At 34.9% G+C, this 16559-nt stretch overlaps 1 protein-coding gene and 1 long non-coding RNA gene across 3 annotated transcripts; one reads left to right on the top strand and one right to left on the bottom strand.

Moving 5' to 3' along the window:
* On the top strand, nt 5316–6876 carry LOC107645174. Its single transcript, XM_016349145.1, has 2 exons — nt 5316–6092; nt 6661–6876. The coding sequence occupies exons 1-2, from the start codon at nt 5316–5318 to the stop codon at nt 6874–6876; spliced, it is 993 nt and encodes a 330-aa protein (XP_016204631.1).
* Nucleotides 9202–11611, bottom strand: LOC107611399. Of its 2 annotated transcripts, none has more exons than XR_002358253.1 (4): nt 10999–11609; nt 10651–10741; nt 9967–10015; nt 9202–9457 (listed from the first exon to the last, which is right to left on the bottom strand). It is a non-coding gene; the product is annotated as an uncharacterized LOC107611399 (long non-coding RNA). The 2 variants fall into 2 exon arrangements; XR_001613453.2 differs by having other exon boundaries at nt 9204–9457; nt 9614–10015; nt 10999–11611.

Raw genomic sequence — 16559 nt, 5'->3', positions numbered from 1 at the left:
TCTAAATAAGTTCTTAATCACAAACTATAATTAATTATTAATTAATAATTGTTATTCTTTAAAAACAAGTAAAATTATTGCTCATTAATTTTATAAAATTTTTATAACAAAAATAAAATTTTTATTTTTAAAAAATAAAAAATATGTTATATATTTTTATATATTATCTCATAGAGAATGTGAATACATATATACTAATTTGTTAAATTAAAATTAATGTGTTGTATAAATAATACTTTAGTAGTTAACTTATTTAGACTGATTGTCATTCATTTTAAATTTATATTTATAATTTTTTCACTTCAAGAGTATATAAATAGAGATTTGAAATTGGCTTCTATATGACAATAAAAAATTTTAAGAAAATTATATATTGAAAAATATATTTTTAGAGCAACATCTCATCTTCGCGTCATAAGTTTTAAACTTATGAAGGATTAGAAAACACATTCGTAATCTAGATTTTATATAATTTATCTAATATAGATTACATGTATGTTGTAGAGATGAGAAAATCTTACAAATAGGATAAAAAAAATTGGTTAGGTGTAATAGAATAGGACTCGTGTGCCCAAAGTTGTAAAGCTGAAAATTTTTCATAATAGTCATAAAACACCACTAGTATCATTACTCATTAGTATGTAAAAATTTTTCATAATAATCATAAAACACCACTAGTATCATTACTCATTAGTATATGAGTACTCTCAAGATATGTTGATCCCTTTTATATAAAATTTTAAAAATGTCTCCGAAAATTTAATAAAAATTCACCAACTAATTAAGTTGTAGAAATTGAGAATATCCTTTTATTAATTTGCATTATCTTTGTATAAAAGATAAAAGTGAATTGGAGTCAGGAAAAAAACTCAGGAGTTAACATAATTTAGTTAGTTAGCATTTCTGTTGTTGAATTAGTATGTATATATATGGAATGCATGTATCTCATTCTATGGTAAAAAAATAAAAAATATTTTCGTTGTCCTCTATTACTACTCTCAACTTTTTCTTTGTCAAGAAATCCTCTTTGACTCCTTGTTATTCTTGGTTTGTTTCATCTCAATTACTAGCGTGCTGTAAAATAATGCTATCATAGCTTCTTACTGCATTCTTTATAGTATCAGAGCCATTATTTCATCATTAGATTCACAATGCAAATCACACTATCAGATTCAATAAAAAGACCTTTTCACCTATTGCTGAAAAACTCAATGAAGACAATTACTCAACTTGGAGGTATCTTGCAATTCTTACCATTGAAAGTTTGGGACTCGAAATCCACCTTAATCCATTAAAGGTTCCAGAACAATTCACATCAGATGCCACCAAAAAAACAGTCACCAAATCTTAAGAGAGTTCAAGAATTGGTGCCAACGTGATAGAACCCTCATCTTTCTTATTGTTCCATCCTCATCATCGAGTGATACATCCTAGCTTGCAAATTCTGATGCTAGCCACCATCTCACACCAGACTCTTCAAATCTTCTTTCTTCTTTTACAAGTAACACAGACTCAAATTAAGTCTTTGTAGGTAATGGTACAGGTATTGCAATTAAGAATTCTGGTTCCTCTATTTTTTATGATAAATATGCTAATATTTTTTTTCTGTCTAAAGAATTTGCTTCATGTCTCTCAAATTACCCAGAATTTGCTAGTTGTGCGCAGATTTGCAGCTGAAAATGGAGTTTTCTTTGAATTTTGGCCTGATTTTTGTGTTATCCGTTATCAGGCTATCAGGGACTCTCTCCTACATGGCGTAGCTAGAAATGGAGTTTACTCCTTTGACATTTTCAAAGTTCCTAAGCTTAGTACTCAGGACACTGCTTTAGGCTGTAATTGTAATTGTAAGCTTGCAAATGTTGGGATTGATGATGATGTGCATATGCCATTACTGTTATGACAAATTAACTTGACTTTACTCTGTTGAAATTCATTATTAATACTTTTTATTAAGAAAACTTTGAAGACTGAGCATTCATATTTAATTGTTATAATAATTAATGAATATTAAATAAGATAAATTATAATTATTTTTTATTAATTTTTTTTAATTTTAAATATTTCAATTAATTTATATTGGACAATATTTTTGGCTAATAATCCAATACTTTTAGTTTAACAATTTAACATTATACTTTTAACTAACACTTTTAAATATTGTTGGTTAACTATTAATAAAAAACAATAAATTATACTCACTTGTAGCATTGCTTTTTTTTTTTTTATTTCTAAATCTTCAAATAACTGAATATATTCCAGAACTAATAAACACTTTATTATTATCAAACCATTACCCCCATAAAATTCATTAACATATATCAAAATTCCCATCAAGCACAACACATAACCTTGAAACTCTTTATGTATCTCTTCCTAGAATGAACGTACACTTTATAGCTAGCCACGCCATCTTCAACCATTACTTTTATGGTGGACCTGGTGGAACACTGAAACCTGGAAAAAAGTTCTAATATTTTAGAAATCACTTAATATATAAAATGAAAATAATATAACGTTGAGTTATAATTATTATATATAAAATAATTATATTATGTATATACTAAAATCAATTGTTAATTAACCACATATAAAAATACGAGATAAGTCTCAATGTAGTCCCTGAAGTTGCACTCGAGCCTTAAAGTAGTCCCTGAACTTAAAAGTTCTTCAGAGTCATCCTCGAACTTGCACTCCGGGACTCAAAGTGGTCCTTCCGGCAATTTATGGACAGGTGGCGCAATCAGAAAACTTAGCTGGCAGCGTCGTTGACACGTGGGACTCACAGAAACGACGTCGTTTTGGCTGTGGCGCCAAAATGACATGAAACGACGTCGTTTCACGCTGATTACGTCCCTCCCTCAACGTTTCAATAACGTATTGTCTCCCTCCTCTCTAAACACGAAACAAACACAACACAGAGTGAGGTTTCTTCTTCTCCCTCCCTCAATCTCCAATGGCGCATGTGCTCCTCCATTAACCGCACCGATTTCAGTGGAAGACGTTGACTCTGGAGCATCGCTGCTTTCCTCTCCTTCATACACAAAGTTGGGAAGCCTGATTGCTCTGAAAGAGGTAAGCCAAAAATGAAAAAAAAATGTGGTTCCTCTGTTTTTTGATGTTGTTGTTAATCTAATATTCACAAAAGTTCAGGCCGTTTTTTTCGATTGTCCTGGTGGGTATGAACGCCTCTGTTCTGTTCTCTGTGCTAGGGTTTGATCACTACTGGCTTTCGTAGTGGTTTGGCCAAGAAAATTGTAGAGTAGGAGTATTTCCTGTGTTTTGATGATATGAAAATGTGTTCTTTATGTGTTAGGGTTTACTGCTCTTAGTGGAGGAGTTTTCAAACTGTTAATGTGTTTCAGGACAATGACTTTGATCAATGAATTTGTTAAACAGAGTTTGCATGATCACAGTAGAAGTAAAGATCTTTTGGGAGTTGAAATTTTTTGTAACTCTGATAACAAATTCTGAATTTGACTGATTTACCTAATTGCCTTTCTTTGTATTGGGTTGGTTTAGTTAAACTGAATGTAATATGTAATGCTGTTTAGTTAAACTGAATGTGTGATCATAATGGATTCTTGCATACATATGTTAGAATAATATAAAGTAAGTTTTGCAATTGCTAATGAAGTTAACTTAGCTATTGGAATAGTGAAGTTGTTAGATGAATTTGGTCTGGACTAGTGGATTAGTTGTGGAAAAGGGTATGTAAATTTGAATGGTTTGATCCATGAAGATTGAAGTTAGTGTCTAGAGAACTGCTATCTTTAGTTAAACCAAAATAATGTTTTTGATTTCACACTTTCTCTGCATAGCTAGATGTGATTTCTTGGTGTGACATCAGTAATGTTTATTCATTTCTTATTAGTGGACAATAATTGATTATTCTTTACTTTCAGATTTCCAATCTATTACTAGCAGTGATGTCTGATTTCAAACAATGGGTGTGATCAATTAATTTTTTTTGTAAATATTGGCAGATGGGTGATCCGTTAATTACAATTATATTTCACCATGGAGGGTCGTTTATCACAGAGGCTGATGGGAGTATGTCTTACAATGGTGGAGAGACTTGTGAGTTGCCGGATATTGATACAGACACGCTGGATGTATTCTTCGTCCGAGACTATCACAAGAAAATTGGGTATGACAAGGTTAGCCAAACTTGGTGGCTGGTGCCTAATCGGCCTATGAAAACTGGTTTAAGAGCAATAACAGATGATAATGAGCTGATGGAGATGTGTTACCTGGCTCAGCAGAACAAGGGGGTTATTCATGTGTACTACGAACATGGAGTATCTGAGCCTGTGTATATTGAGGAAGCAGAACCAGTGGTTTCTGGCAAGGAGCTGATGCTGATACCAACCATTATCCCCACCCCAAAACCCACCACCAATGCCACAGCTGAACCAATTCCCAGCACAACACCATGCAATCCAACTTCTGAACCAAAGAATACTACTGAATCCACAAAACCAAAGGAGCCACCTACCTCATTAGCTGCTGGTAACCGAAACAAAGCAGGAAAAATTTCCCCCCAACCCACTGCAAGTCTTGGACCTAAGCCCAATCCACCACCAAAAACAATGGCCCAACCCAGTAAAAGCAAGCCCAAAATCCCACAAAAAAAAATGCCCCAACCCACAGCAATTTTGAAACCTTGGTCCAAAGGAAAAGAAACCAAGAAGGCTAAAACAAAGAGAGGCTATAAAAATGTAAAAATAGCAGCAGCAGCATGTGGAAGGAGGCCACTGACAAGAGCTGCTGCCACTGGAAATATTGCAAGAACAACTGGTAAAGAAAAACAGCCCAAGACAGCCTTTGTTGCTTTGTCTAGTTCAGAGGGATCCTCAGACAGCCATGACAGTGACGATAGTACAGAGGATGAAGCATATAGGCCTGGTGGTGATGAAGTGTCCAGTGAAGAAGACTTGCCTCCGGATAGGACAGCAGGAAAGAGTAATGTGAAATTGAGAAGTAGGCCAGGGAAGAAACTTATAAAAGGAAAGAAGTCTGTTATGGTTGAAGAAGATGGTCCTGTTTGTGCAGACTCAAATTTTGAGGATGATGAAATCATTTTTGGACCGATTCCTAAGTTTAGATCATCAGTTGCTCCTTATCATGATGTGCAGGATGATCCTTATAATGATTCTGATGATGGAGACTCATGGCATTCGTAAGAAATAAAGACTCCTCCAAACTCTGAGGATGAGTTAGAGGAAGTTGATTCAGATGACGTATTCCCTGCATTTAGAGAAGGAGGGAGGTTTGGAGAGCTTAGGCTAGAGGTTGGAATGACTTTCACTACAAAAATGGAGTTCAAAGAGGCTGTGCGTGAGTATTGCATACAAGAGGGTAGAAGGATTTGGTTTAAGAAGAACGATAATGTGAGGATGAGAGCTGTGTGTAAGGATGCGAGCTGTGGCTGGCTTGTGTATGCCTCTAACAATACTGAGAACAACTGCTGGCAGATCAAGACATTCATGGATGACCACACCTGTGCAAGAGAGACCAAAAACAGACTAGCTAATAGGAAGTGGCTAGCCTGCAAATTGGTGAAGAAACTAAGAAAATATCCGAATCTGAGACACTCTGAGGCTGCACAATATTTTAAGACTAAATGTGATCTGGAACTAAACAAGTCTTCACTGACCAGGACCTTAGGAGATGCTAGATCTGTTGTGTACGGTGATGTAGCTGCCCAATATGGCATGGTGAGAGATTATGGGCTGACACTGCTGAAGAGCAATCCAGGATCCACTGTCACAGTTGGGGTTATACCTCAGCCCAACCCTGATGATGATCCAATTTTCGAGAAGATGTATATCTGTTTGGAGGGATGTAAAAAAGGATTTCTGGCTGGTTGCAGACCCCTCATAGGCTTGGATGGGGCTTTTCTGAAGACCCAGCATGGTGGTCAGATATTGTCTGCAATTGGCCAAGATGCAAACAATCATATATATGTTATTGCCTATGCAATTGTCCTTGTTGAGAACACTGAAAACTGGAGATGGTTCTTGGAATTACTTCATCAAGACCTGGGGGATTATAAGAAGAACAAGCTCCGTTTTATCTCAGATATGCAGAAGGTATGCAATATTTATAGGTTGTCACTTAAAATGATGTTTATACACTGGGCTGCTGATTATATATGCTGAATTGATCTATTGTGACTTAAAATGATGTTTATACACTGGTTGTGACTTAATAGTTCTTAGTTATAACAAGTCACTGGTTGTTACTTATTAGTTACCGATTGGGTGTGTTTCAACATGATGATTATACACATGGCTGCTGTCTATATTTGCTGAATTAATCTATTGTGACTTATTTATAAAGTGGTTGTGACTTAAGAATTCTAAGTTATTTAGTGTCAACCAATCTATTGTAGTTATCTATATGATGTTAATACACTGGGCTGCTGTCTATATATGCAGAATTAATCCTGGACTGATTATATGCTGCATAATGTTCTGTCAATCTGTTGTTACTCATTTATCCTGTTCTGCATAATGTTCTGTAATAGTGCTGTGTAGGGACTAGTTTGATGTCACTTGAACAAGTCTAGAGACTATTTTGATGTCACTTATATAACTGTAGGGACAGATTTGCTGCCCGATAACAACTATCTGACCCCTTCTTTGGTATCTGAAACAGGGCCTTATAAATGCAGTTAAGGAGGTTTTTCCAGATGTCCATCACAGATTCTGTGTTTGGCATATGTGGAAGAACTTCAACAAGAAATGGAAGGATCTCCAGCTTAGAGGGTTACTTTGGGATTGTGCAAGGTGTACTAGCCAAGATGGCTTCCTTGATATCATCAAAAAGATTGAAAGGGTTAATAAGGAAGCCTGGGAGTATTTGAATAAGTAACCTAGAGACTCTTGGAGCCGGGTATTCTTCAGTAATGCACCTAAAATAGATAACATCTGCAACAATTCCTGTGAAGTCTTCAACTCCAGGATCAAAGATGCTAGAGCTAAGCCTATTTCACACTCTTAGAAGAAGTCAGAATGTATGCAATGAGGTCGATAGCTAGGAACAAGGTGAAGCTGAATTCAAACACTGGAGTTCTACCTCCTATACAGCGCAGTAGGTTAGAAAAGATATGGAAGGAATAAAAAAATTGGGTCCCGATGTGGTCTGGTGACGCAGAATAGCAGATTATGAGAAGTTCGAAGTACATGGCTGACCGACCAACATGGTTGTGGACTTGGGAAAGAGGCTCTGCACATGTAGTTTCTGGCAATTGAGTGGTAATGTTTTTTAAATTCATTGTCTTAGTCTTATTATCATTATCAACCTTTGTTGTAGGCTTACTGTTGTTGTCTTCGTTGTTGTGTGAATGCTGTTTAGGGATGCCATGTGTGCATGCGTGTACTGCACTGGAAAGGGCTGGTAAGAGACTGGAGGACTACTGTCATCAGTGGTTGACCATGGAAGCATATAATAACACATATGTCTTCCATATCAATCCAATTCCAGGTTAAGCACTATGAAAAAAGTCACCATATAACAGACCACAAGCACCAAAATTTAGAAACAAGCCCGGACTACTTAAGAAAAAAAGAAGAAAAGATGCAGATGAGGAGTCAAGTGGGAGTAAGAAGTTGAAGACGAAGATGAAAATAATATATAAAAAAAGTCGATGTCGTTGTTGTGGCGAAGCAGCACACACCAGAAGGAACTGTCCAAAGAGGGCTGCTGCCGAAGAGGCTACTGCAGCTGCAGAAGCTGCTGCTATAGAGGCTGCCGCTGCACAACCCACTGCTGCTAATGGTGGTGAAGGTCAGGTCAACTCTGCTGCCCCTGTCCCAGAAACCCCAACCGAAATCAATATTGACCAAAGTCAACCACCCTTGGAAGCAACTGATGACTCTCAACAGGTTCACGAGCTTATATGATTTTAAATTTATCATACTCACATCCTTACCTAGTTTACTAACTATGTTACATTTTTTTTGGCTGATAGGTTCTACCCTCACCTGTTAGGCCACCAAAGCTCCCTCTAAAAAGAAAGTTAGCCAAGGGTTGTGAAAAACCAGCTTCAGGAAGTAGCAATCCACCAGTAACCACTCCACCTGCTGCTATCCCACCGGGAAGTAGTCATACATCAAGGAATCCCCCACCTAACTCTATGCAAGGTGCAACACAGGGAACTGCTACAAGGCTTACAAATTTCATGAAGTTTGTGCCGAATCCTAGATTCAAGGCACCCAGGCACAAAAAATGAAGATTAGGATGATTATGTTTAGGGAAAGCAGGCTGTCTTTTTGTATCTATTTTACTGATGTTGTTTATAATGTCTAAAACATTGTCCCAGTGTTGGGGATTTTAGGGAAAGCAGGCTATTTTTTTGTATCTATTTTGCTGGTGTTTTGGCTCTATATTGCCTTTTTTGAATCAAACATTACCAATATGAATATGAATTATGAATTATGATTTTATTCAATTGAGTTTTCTTAGCCTTTTGTTTATATATTATCCTCTGTTACAAACTTAAGACTAGTTCAAGTGCTGTCCATTTCTATTTCATTGAAAAGAAGTCCAGGAACAGAAGTATGCATATAATCAAACACCTTACACTACAAAAAAAAGGCCTATGGCCACGGTAAAAAATCGTGACCATAGCTAGTAAAAAGGGTGACTATAGATCTATGGTCACGGTTTTGGACCTATGGTCACGATTTTTTACCGTGGTCTATTCTCTCGTGGCTATAGGTCTATGGTCACGATTTTTTGAGCTATGGTCACGGTTTCAATTTTCAAAATCTGACACTTTAGGCCACGTTTTTTTACCGTGACCATAGGTTAATCTATGGTCACGGTAAAAAACCGTGACCATAGCCTCTATGGTCACCCCTCCTTAAAACCGTGACCATAGCCCTATCTATGGTCACAGTTTTTCACCGTGGCCATAGACTCTATGGTCACCCTCCTTAAAACTGTGACCATAGCCTATCTATGGTCACGGTTTTTCACTGTGGCCATAGCCTCTATGGTCACCCCTCCTTAAAACCGTGACCATAGCCCTATCTATGGTCACGGTTTTTCGCCGTGACCACAGCCTTATCTATAGTCACCCTATTTTAAAACCGTGATCATAATTTATTCTGTTTTTTTAGATTTATTTTTTTAAAGCATAATCAGATCCCAAAATTATGATAATCACAAAATAAGTCTAAAAAGAAGAAATTCAATAAATCTAAATTGTAAAATTTACATTATAAACTATATATGTTTTTAGTCCAAACAAGACAAATCAAAATATGGTATAATTTATTCATTACATGTAATACCAGGTAGAAGCTATTAAAAAAATTACAAAAGACATCAAAATATTATACTGTGAAAACAAAAATATTCTCTAATATAGTACATATTCTTCTCATCCTTTGAAAACAAAAAAAAAATTCTTCTCTAATTTGTTCGCTCATCTTGTAATATTTTTCACCTGAAACCCAAAAAAAAAATTGAACCATTGAACAATTGATTAGAAATTAGTTAGAACATGACAAATTACATTAAAAAAACACACAAGCACATTAGAGTATTGGACACACAAGATCAGGAAAATCTGAAACAGTTGATCGCTTTGTTTGAAAAATACCTTCACTTTCAGCAAGGTCAGTTACTATCTTGAAGAATTCCAAGCCTTTGGTGAAAGTCTTTACTTTCCATGTCCTCTTTGATTTTATTACATTCAAGGTTCCAGGAATTCAAAGCACAAAGTGACATTAATGCGTTTTGACCCCCAACAAAGTGTTAACAAATTTAAAAAGAAAGAAGGAAAAAAAAGAAAACAGAAGGATGCGACGAAATCTATATGAAGAATTAGCCCCCAGCATTATGCTTTCTCTTGTAATGTTCATCTTATGCCGAAAAGGCATTCTAGAATGTATAAACTAACAACAAAAAAAGTGGGTTAAAAGGTTGCTTTTAAGTAATGGAGAAATCCCTCACCTGAACATAACAGGATCTCACCCTTCTCCTTCATTTTATCTTCATATTCCTAGTTAAGAAAGAAATCGGTTTTAGATCAATACATCATAATAAGTAATAATTTACAGAAACTATTTATAAAAAAAGATTAGCATACAACTGTGTGGAGTGACTTCTGAGTGTAAATTTAATTAAGGTCAGAGATAAAATCAACTTGAAAATTGGCCTCAGAGTGCCAGAGATCAACTATCACAGTTATATGTTCTCCATTATTGTTTTTCATAAAAAGAAAATAATTGTGTGCAGTTATATACAAGTGAACATAATTCCTCCATTGAGAATCAAACAACGTTCCCAAGATAACCACTAATTTGGAGGCAATTTGAAAGAATTTATGCTCACAAACTTACTGACCTCTATTTTCTTTAACTTCATGTAAATCTTATCATGTTAACTAGTTCTAATTATCAGAAGATGATCATGATTCTTGAAGAAATCTCAATTCTCGGCACTTAGCAGATATTGCAAGTCACTACAAATTAGTTTTCACTATTCCACATGATAAGAGATTCATGCATTCTATAGCAAAACACATGATCAATTAATACTTTCATGATGACAACAATAACAATAATAATAAAACAATAACAACAACAACAAATAAATAAAAGAAAGTGGTGTGAGAAAGCTCAAGACTTGACATACTCATCATTTTCAAGTTCTCAATCTGTTTCTTCAGCTCAGGATCTTTCTTAAGAATTTTCACTTCCCTCACCTTCTTCCTTTCCTTCTTATTCTATTAAGCAAAAACAAAAGAACAAATAATTATAACTAAATTAAAATAAATAAGTAAGCAAGAACTTCGTAATAACAAAAATCTCAGTAGATAAAGCTGGGTTTCATTGAAGCAGCTACTAGGGTTAGAAAGAAATACCCCTATGTCTATCATTATGACTTCCCCTTCAATTTGTACAGCGGCTACTTGCATTATAGTTTTTCAACTAATTAGGGTACATATTGAAAAAAAAATATGAGAAAAGAGTGAAGAATTACCCTTTTCAATTCCTTCTTGTGAAGCTCCTTTCGATAAGCATCGGTAGGGTTCATGACCATGCCGCCGTTCGTGGTCTTCATTTTTTCTTATTAAAAAATGGCGAGTTCATATGAGGTTATGACTTAAGATCCATTCACACATTCGCACTCTTCCCGGATTCTTTTTCTCAATTCCAAACTCAGAACACAAACTCAAAATCTTAAAATCAGAGGAGCAAAGACCACCGAGCAGTGAAGCAGGGAAGCAACAGCAACGACGCGAAAGAAGGGAAGCAACAACAAGCCTGGCGATGAGGCAAAGAAGCAGCGACGACCCACGGCAAGGAGCGGAGCAACGACAACCCACGACCAGGAGCGAAGAAGCAGACACGGCGCACACAGTGAAGAGAGACTGAGTTGGGATACGCAGTGAATAGAGTGGGGGTTTCTGCCTTTGGTGATGGTGGGGGCTGGGAGGAAGGAAAGTGAGCTCGGAAGAAGAAGAAGAAGAAGAAGAAGAAGAAGAAGAAGAAGAAGAACGAAACGGGCTAGGGTTATCTTCTTCTTTTTTTTTCTAAGTTACGAGGGAATGGGAATTTTGGGAGGGAGGAGGATTTTGGGAAGGATGGGGAAACGACCACGTTTCGGGGAGGGATAATAAAAAAATGAAAAAATAGAGATTTTGAGAGAGGAGAAACGACGCCGTTTTGGGGATGAAATTAAAAAAAAATTTGTGATCATAGACCACTTTAGGCCACTCTCAATAACCGTGACTATAGACTCTTTTAGGTCACCCCCCAAAACCGTGACTATAGATACCTTTAGATCACCCCCTAAAACCGTGACCATAAATCCTTTTAGGTCACCCTTTTTTGAAAAATCGTGACCATAGACCCTTTTTGGTCACTGTAAAAAACCGTGACCATAGACCCCTTTAGGTCACCCCCAAAACCTTGACCATAGACCCCTTTAGGCCACCCCCAAAAATCGTGACCATAGACCCCTTTAGGCCACTCCACAAAACCGTGACCATAGACCCCTTTAGGTCACCCTTTTTTGAAAAACCGTGACCATAGACCTTTTTTAGTCACTGTAAAAAACCGTGACCATAGACCCCTTTAGGCCACCCCCCAAAACCGTGACCATAGACCCTTTTAGGCAACCCTTTTTTAAAAACCGTGACCATAGATGCTCTATGGTCACCCTTTCTCTAAAAACCGTGACCATAGCTTTTTTTTTTGTCACGGTAAAAAACCGTGACCATAGACCCTCTATGGTCACGATTTTTTACTGTGACCAAAAAAACCGTGGCCATAGACCCAAAATGTTGTAGTGTTAATTTCCATTTCTTTCAAACAAAAGGATAGGAACAACTACATGAACAAGGAATGCATATAACATGCATGTCATTTGTTTTTTGCTAGATACAGTTGACTCTGCTGTCTATCCAGCTTTAATACAAGAACACCAATTACAATCAGCAGCATGAACACAAACATCAAAATTCTCCCCATTTTGAGAACCCTAATTTTAGCTTCTAATTTACCAAATTTCCAAGCCATCTTCATCTTCCATTCCTCATCATCAACTGAATGTCTTGTTCTATCATCACATGGCATGGCATCTTCCAAAATTTTATCAACCCAGAAAAACAATCCACACCATTTCTTACCTACTGTATGCACATCAAAGAAAATTCAATCAGCAAAATTTATATCCATAAATACAGCAATCAATAACAACAATACTTACATTGTAGTTTGGGCAACCCAGGAACGGTCTCCCTGGATTAGAATCCGTCCCTGACCACCGCAGCACCGGTCTCGACCTGCAGGCACACCATTCTGGCAAACGAGCTTCTCTGTTTCTGTTCATTCTACTCATGATACTTCCAAATGATTGTGGGTTGTTCGAGCTCCCAGCTGTATTGCTCGTGCTAGCCATAACCGACGGGTTTTAGAGAGGGAAAAGAGAAGAACACAGCACCGACGAGAAGAGAGCAGAGTGAACAATGTGGCCTTCAAATTTGGGGATTAGGGTTTTAACTTCACCTGAGGGACCAAATTGAGTCGGAAGAGTTTACTCTGCCACATCAGCTAGCTGTTGTGAGTCCTACGTGTCAACGACGCTGCCAACTAAGCTTTCCGATTGCGCCACCTGTCCATAAATTGCCGGAAGGACAACTTTGAGTCCTGGAGTGCAAGTTCGGGGATGACTCTGAGGAACTTTTAAGTTCAGGGACTATTTTGAGACTCGAGTGCAACTTCAGGGACTACATTGATGCTTATCTCATAAAAATACATATTAACATCTCAGCTAACAAATTAAAACTATAACGAAAATAATGTGATTCTTTTAATACACAGAAAATAAACATATTAAAGCATCTCCACACACAAAGAATAATTATAAATTATTAATTAGATGAAGACTCATATGCTGGTGTCGTCACATGAAATTAATAGTTAAGAATTGATAAATAATTTGACAATCTTGCTACGTTATCAACGATATTTCTGTCAACTTCTGCCAACTCTGATTTATAACGGTATTTAATGGAAGTGTTTTTGTGGATGTGTCTAATAAAAATATATTTTTTTTATACTTGTCTAATGGAAATGTCTTTATAGATGTATTTTTTGGATGTGTCTTTTTATATATGTGTTTAAAATATAATAATTAATTATTGTTGATAATAAGTTGGCAGATAATATATTGGTACTCTATACTTTTTCATAATTTAATATGTTTGACTAAATTACCATCTAACAGTTATTAGCAATCAATTTCACATAAAAACAACTGCATGTGAATTTCTATCTATTAATTATTTATCAAAAATATCAATTATTATGCAAAAAAAAAATATTGGAATTAGTAAGCTATCATCAACCGTTGATTTTGCAACAATAATAATCTTGACCTTTCCGTATAAAATATTCAAAAAGGAGAATGTTAGGGGCAGCAACTTTTGTGATTTATAGCCATCAAATAGCCATCAATGATAGTTTTAATGGTGTGAGATTGGTGTGAAATTTCATCTAATAGTTCACTTTATATGTTGGCCAAAATTTAACAAATTTGCTGGCTCCTAGACTTTTCCTTAAAAATATTAAACATTACGAACAATATTTAGGTGGGTTATTTAAAAGTGTAGTGTATTTTTTATGTGAAAAACTCACAGTCATCATTATATACATTTTCACTTGTGTTTTTGACATTTCTTTTTAAGAGATAAGTTATTGTTAGTTAGGTGAAAGACAATTTTTGTTAGTGGGTTATCAACACTCAGAAAGCAAAGAAAACAGATAATTATGTGCTCCTTTAATTACCATGAACCAACTTGCATGCTTTCATCTACATATATATCTTGTTACAAACGAGGAGTTGCTATTAAATTAGTTTCTTTTTCTACATAAAAAATTATCTCCCGGACCAAAACAAAAGTCAGTAAGTCACTCATATATTTTCAAATCAACAAAATTAAATTAGTCGACTTAATTATTTACTATTTTAAAAAGCTACATATATAATAAGCACAAATATTTTACTAGATGATCATCTCCATATATAGTGAAACCCTATATATATAAATGATTCTTTTTTTTTTTTTCAATGTGGATGAAGAGCTTATATAATCTAATGAACAAGATGCCACAACTAAATTGCAATGGCACACCACAAAAACTAAGAAGAAATATGCAATTAAATAAAGAAATAAAAGTATTGAATCAACCACTTTTACAACCTCATAAAAAAATTTAAAATTTAATATTGAATTAACCACCTTTAAAAGTCTATAAAAAATTTTAAATTTTTTCATGGGCTTTTGAAGTTGGTTAATTCAATAAAAAGAAGAAAGAGAAGAAAAGATGAGTAATTAAAGAAAGTAAACTAAAAAGAAGAGAATGGTTACAGACATAATTTGCGATTGAGATTAGCGCAGCAGCATGGAAGGTTGGCTTGTTGAATGACGTCACAGCAGCGTTTATTAGGGTTCATAAGTGTTGGAGGCTCTCCTTTATGCATGTAATACATGCACTCTATTTCAAGCCCACGAAGATCGGTTTCACAATCCTCTGCTGCTGTAAATGTTGTTGCAATAACCATTCCCATCAACATCAACCAACATACTATGGAATATTTGGATTTGGATTGATCCGAACCAACCATATTCGATTCTCTCATCTTCTTGTTTATGCATGTTATATTGGTATTTATGTGTGTTTGGTAGTGCTACTTGAAATGATGAGTGTATTTATGGAGAAAAGGGGATTTTTAATGTGTCATAAACGCGTATTTTGTGTTGGCTTGGACATTACTCAGCAAGAATTTCATTGTTTTAATGATCTTTGATAGATAGGGGTGGCAGTTGCCAATCCGCACCCTATATATTGTTATAGAAAAAGTTTAGGGTCCAGTAATTTTATTGAATTTTGATCAGCATGTAACCAGCAGAGAAAGATGAACCATTAGATGAAATTTCACACTAATTTCATACCATTAAATCATCATTGATGGCTATTTAATGACTACCAATCACAAAAGTTGCTGGTCCTCTAACATTGCTCTATGTCATGTTACTAAAATTTCTGTCTCTGTCTCTAAAATTTCAGTATTTCAGTACCTCCAAAAAGTAGGGACACAGGGGACTGAAATTTTTAAAGATGGAGACTGAAACTTTAATAACATTTTATACCTAAAATAATTTCATTTCAATTAATTAATTCCAATTTTACCATTTGTGCAAATTAAATTAGAGTTTCATTAGTGTTTCAATTCCTGTCTCCCATTTTGCACCAAACAGAATATTGAGATTTATTTCAATTCCTGTCTCTTAGTCTCTGTCTCTCTCTCTCAGTCTCAGTCTTTCCGTCTCTGTCTCTTCATCAAACGCTACCTAAAATATTGTTAATTATTATTGTACTCTTTCTCTTCTATCATTTCACAAGAGTTAAAACAAGATATTGTGCATTTAATTGTATTCATCTTATTTTTAGCAATTTTAGTAGATGTTTAAACTAACAAAAATAATATGAAATTATTTTTAGGTATAAATACGGCTACTTTAACTCAAGAATAGACAAAAATATGTTGGTGCGTTTTAATAGGTAACAACATTGATCATATTAGTTTGATTCTAAGAATGAATATGATACTATAATATAAAATAATTCTAGATATATTTTAACAAAAATAATTCTCTATAATAGTTTTTTTTTACTATGGTAGTAATGAAGGTAATTTAAGGACAAATTGTATCTGATTTATCTCATGTTAGATTGTACTTGCTCAAATCAGTTTAACATAAGAGTAAGAAGGTTTAAAAATTTTACTCATAAATCTTGAAAAAATATCTACAAATTCAACTACTAATTTTATTTAAAGAGAAATCTTTAAAAAGATATAATTCTAATGTAGATATTTTAATTTAGTGCTTGTTTGGATACCATTAAATTATTAGAAAAAGATTTTTTTATTATTAAAATATCTTTTTTTATTTTTTAGTGTATTTAACAAAATTTTAGTATAAAAAATAAAAGCACTAAAAAAAACTTTTTTAAAAACTAAAATTTACATAT

The sequence above is a fragment of the Arachis ipaensis genome, chromosome B01 (genome assembly GCF_000816755.2).
Source record: "Arachis ipaensis cultivar K30076 chromosome B01, Araip1.1, whole genome shotgun sequence".
In the NCBI taxonomy this organism is placed as follows: domain Eukaryota; kingdom Viridiplantae; phylum Streptophyta; class Magnoliopsida; order Fabales; family Fabaceae; genus Arachis; species Arachis ipaensis.
The sequence above is the reverse complement of the archived record's forward strand: the minus strand, read 5'-3'. Positions and strand labels throughout refer to the sequence as shown.

Coding starts and splice junctions, on each gene's coding strand:
- LOC107645174 (XM_016349145.1), top strand. CDS start 5,316: ATGGAGTTCAAAGAGGCTGTGCGTGAGTATTGCATACAAGAGGGTAGA. Junction 6,093..6,660: donor TTATCTCAGATATGCAGAAG/GTATGCAATATT, acceptor TATCTGAAACAG/GGCCTTATAAATGCAGTTAA.